Source organism: Octodon degus, unplaced genomic scaffold (genome assembly GCF_000260255.1).
Source record: "Octodon degus isolate 3935 unplaced genomic scaffold, OctDeg1.0 scaffold00102, whole genome shotgun sequence".
Taxonomy (NCBI): domain Eukaryota; kingdom Metazoa; phylum Chordata; class Mammalia; order Rodentia; family Octodontidae; genus Octodon; species Octodon degus.
Window position 1 is genome coordinate 110536 of NW_004524678.1, and position 3505 is coordinate 114040.

Genomic DNA, 3505 nt, shown 5'->3' on the forward strand with positions numbered 1-3505 from the left:
TTCTAGCTTAGCTTGGAATTTCACTTTCTTCAAGGCAATGGAGCCAGGGAAGAGCATGTCCATAAACTGACAATAGGCAGCCCCTGAGCACAACTGTTCAATCTTCGTCAGATTCAACTGCAGAGACTCATTGATCCAGGCCAGCATATCATGTCAACTTAGATTATCACTGCTGACTGACGTTGAGTATACATTCCCTGCCATCTTCGGCTCTCAGGGGAACCACGTCTACTGCCCATGCCCGGCTCCGGTTCCATCTTTGTCTCGTTCTAAAATCTCTATTTTGCAACAAGAAGATCCAAAAAAAGATTTGGCCAACTTTTGTCCACGGGACTATAGCTGGAAAGGTTAAATTACCTTACAGCTTTTAGTATGTCTAATTATTCCTCAAGTTGTATGTTTACATGAATTTAAAAGAACTTGTTTTCAGTTGGCATTTTATTAAACATTGATTTTCCCCAATTCAGTCAAGTTTACTTCTGTTTCAGAGTGACAGGAGGCTGGGGATTGAGATCAGCGGCAGAATGCTTACCGAGCCAGCTGGAAGCCCTGGGTTCAGTCTTCAGCACCAAAACCAAAAAATAAGCCTTAACTGAAAAACAATTGTAAAAAAAAAACAAAAGGAACCAAAAAACAAAGATAGAAATGTACAAGATTTGTGATAGTCCTTTTAATTCCTCACCAGTGCTCTTATTAGCATTCTGTACTACAGGACTGTAATCCCCCCAGTGCAGGCTGTCCTGCAGGGCCCCTCATCGCTGCCAGGGGCCTGCCCTCTCACTAAAGCTGTGTACAGTAACGGCCACCTCCTGCAGGGGTTATGTTCAGGTTCCTAGCTGGCGATGACTAAGTCTGTTCAGTTCCCTTGCCCTCTCTGTTTTTCTGTTGGCTCTGCCACCTAGGGTCTCTGTTCAGAAAACTTCCAGCTTTAAGCGAGCTGGCCTAGAGCAACAGTGTCTTACCTAGGTAGGGCCTCGTGCCAGATAAAAATGGGAGAAGGTCTGACAATATGAGACTGACTGCACACTGACTTCATTAGTGTGAAGGTGACATCTGTGCTGGAGAATGACTGGAGGGGTACGCTGTGGCTTTAATGTTTGGTGTGTACTGTCAGTTTGCTTCCGTGTCTGGCCCCCACCGTAGGCGTGAAAGATAAGGACTGGATCGTGCTCATATAAGTACCTTTATGAATACATTTGCTAGATGCCTTCTCTCCCAGACACTTGCCTGCTTGACAGAACTTATAAGTGCATATTAATAGGTGGCCCTTGGGACCAAGGGTGTAGCTCAGTGGTAGAACACTCACCTGCCTCACACAGAGCCCTGGGTTGGCTCTCTACCCAAACAATTACAAACACATTGCTTTTTGGGTAACTGAATTTTCCAGGAAACATAATGCTTTCTAAGTTTTGTTAATTTTTATTTTTCCAGGCTTCTAGCAGAGTGGAAAAGGAGTACAATGATCTTTTCGATGGAGATGATACGAGTGATGCTGCTGGTTCTCTAGATGATGATGCCGTTGAGGTCTCTGTTCTGAAAGAGACCATAAATGATGAGGAGGAAGATGGCCTCATGGTGGCGCCAGGTCGCCCTAGACAGCGAAGTCACATCCTAGAAGATGATGAAAATTCAGTAGGTATGAATTTGGCTTTGTGCATGTGAAAATCTACCTTGTTGATGAATATTTTCAATTTTTTATTTAAACTGTTGAAGTCATTCCATTTGTAGAATATTGCTAAAGGTATGCCAAGGGAGGTTAATGACATTAAATTTTTAGGTTAAAAAAGGAAGTTTTAATCCAGGGATAGTGGCCTACATCTGACACCTGTCATCCCAGCACTTACGAGGCTGAGGCAGGCGGGTCGCCCTGAGTTCAAGGCCAGCCTGAATTATCTAGCAAGACCCTGTCTCCAAAAAAAGTTTAACATTGGATAAGCTTTCTGCTTTAGGATTTTTTTTTTTTTTGGGCGCCGAATGACTTCAGGGCAGGTTTGGCTGGCTTGAGTTGTGGGGATCAAACCACAATAACCTGAGCCTGAATGCTTTGTTGAAGCAGCCACTTAAAGAACTGAGCTAAGGGGCAGGCCCCCAAGCTTTCTGCTTTACCAAACTAGAAAAAGAAATTAAACTCCAAACAAGGAAGGAAATAATAAAAGCAAAATTCAATAAAATTGACAAAAGAAAAACTATAAAATTGAAACCAAAAGCTACTTCCTTGAAAAGATCAATGAAATGGATCCATCTCTGTCATGACTGATAGAGGGGAAGAAGACACAGATTATTATACAACAAGGAAGAAGCGAGGCTGCCGCTGTTGGTGGCATGGACGTGGGCCGTCTGTGGCAGGCGTGGCAGGGAGCCCTCCCGCAGCGCTGGCTCCCGCTGAGGTGTGTTGTGGTGGAAAGCGCAGCCAAGTGAGACTTTGAATATAGTGTGAGAAAAGATGCACAACATCGTAGTCAGTATTTTTGAATACACGTTAAAAAGGTAGTACCATAATGTAGTCATTTCTTTTTAACTGTGTAAAGGTGGCTACTTGAAAGCTTGTATGTGTTACTCATGTATCTGGGACAGCAGTGGTGCTGATAGCAGGGTAAGAGGAAAAGAGGAACAAGTTTTCCCCCATAAATTCAAGAACGTAAGTGAGATGGACAAACTTTCAAAGATGCAGATTGCCATGCTAAGTCAGAAATGTTCAGCTGAAGAGACTTTGCCTATTTATTTATTTATTTATTTATTTATTTATTTATTTATTTTTGGGCGGAACCAGGGATTGACTGAACTCAGGCCCTTGTGCTTGCCAGGCAAGTGCTTATTCTACTGAGCCATCTCCCCGGCCCCAAGACTTTATTTATTAAAGAAAGTGAGATTAGAATTTGAAACTTTCAAATAAAGTGCCTGTTTTCACAACTTAAATGCAAAAGTAATACATTCGACTATTACCAAGTGTCACTGTAAAAAAAGATGTCAAAAAGGAAAATTTTGAGCCAGGGATAGGGGCATACATCTGTCACCCCAGCTCTAGGGAGGCTGAGGCAGGAGGATGGCCGTGAGGTCGAGGCCAGTCTGGGCCACGTACTGAGTCTGTCCTGCCCTGAAATCACATATTGTTTGTAGGATAGCTGTCATCAGATGTTTTGGCTTTAGGACCTTTACTCTACAAAACAGCCTGAGGGCTCCAAAGGACATTTGTTTTCGTGAGTAGTAGCATCTATGGTGAAATGGAGAAATGGAGACATTTTATTTTATTTTTTTACATTTGAAAAGTTGTAAAAATAAAAGTTACATGAAAGACTCATGTAAAACCAAGTGCGTTTTTTATTATTTTATTAAAAATTTAATTAGAACTGTGCTACAACAACAAACAAAAAACAGTAAGAAGAGTGGCGTCGCAGTCTCTGATGTCTGCCACAACGCACAACAGGATTTTCACCTTCTGGGTTCTATCTGTTGCTGTTTTATCAGTTTTGCTGAAGGCGATGAAGAAAACTGGAGCTCCCACTAA

At 42.4% G+C, this 3505-nt stretch overlaps 1 protein-coding gene across 1 annotated transcript in view; it reads left to right on the forward strand.

Moving 5' to 3' along the window:
• Positions 1–3505, forward strand: part of Wdhd1 (WD repeat and HMG-box DNA binding protein 1) — a 60111-nt gene that overhangs the window by 20188 nt on the left and 36418 nt on the right. The window contains exon 11 of the mRNA XM_023723732.1: positions 1432–1636. Coding sequence (XP_023579500.1) covers positions 1432–1636 — 205 coding nt within the window. The remainder of the gene's footprint in view (positions 1–1431; positions 1637–3505) is intronic.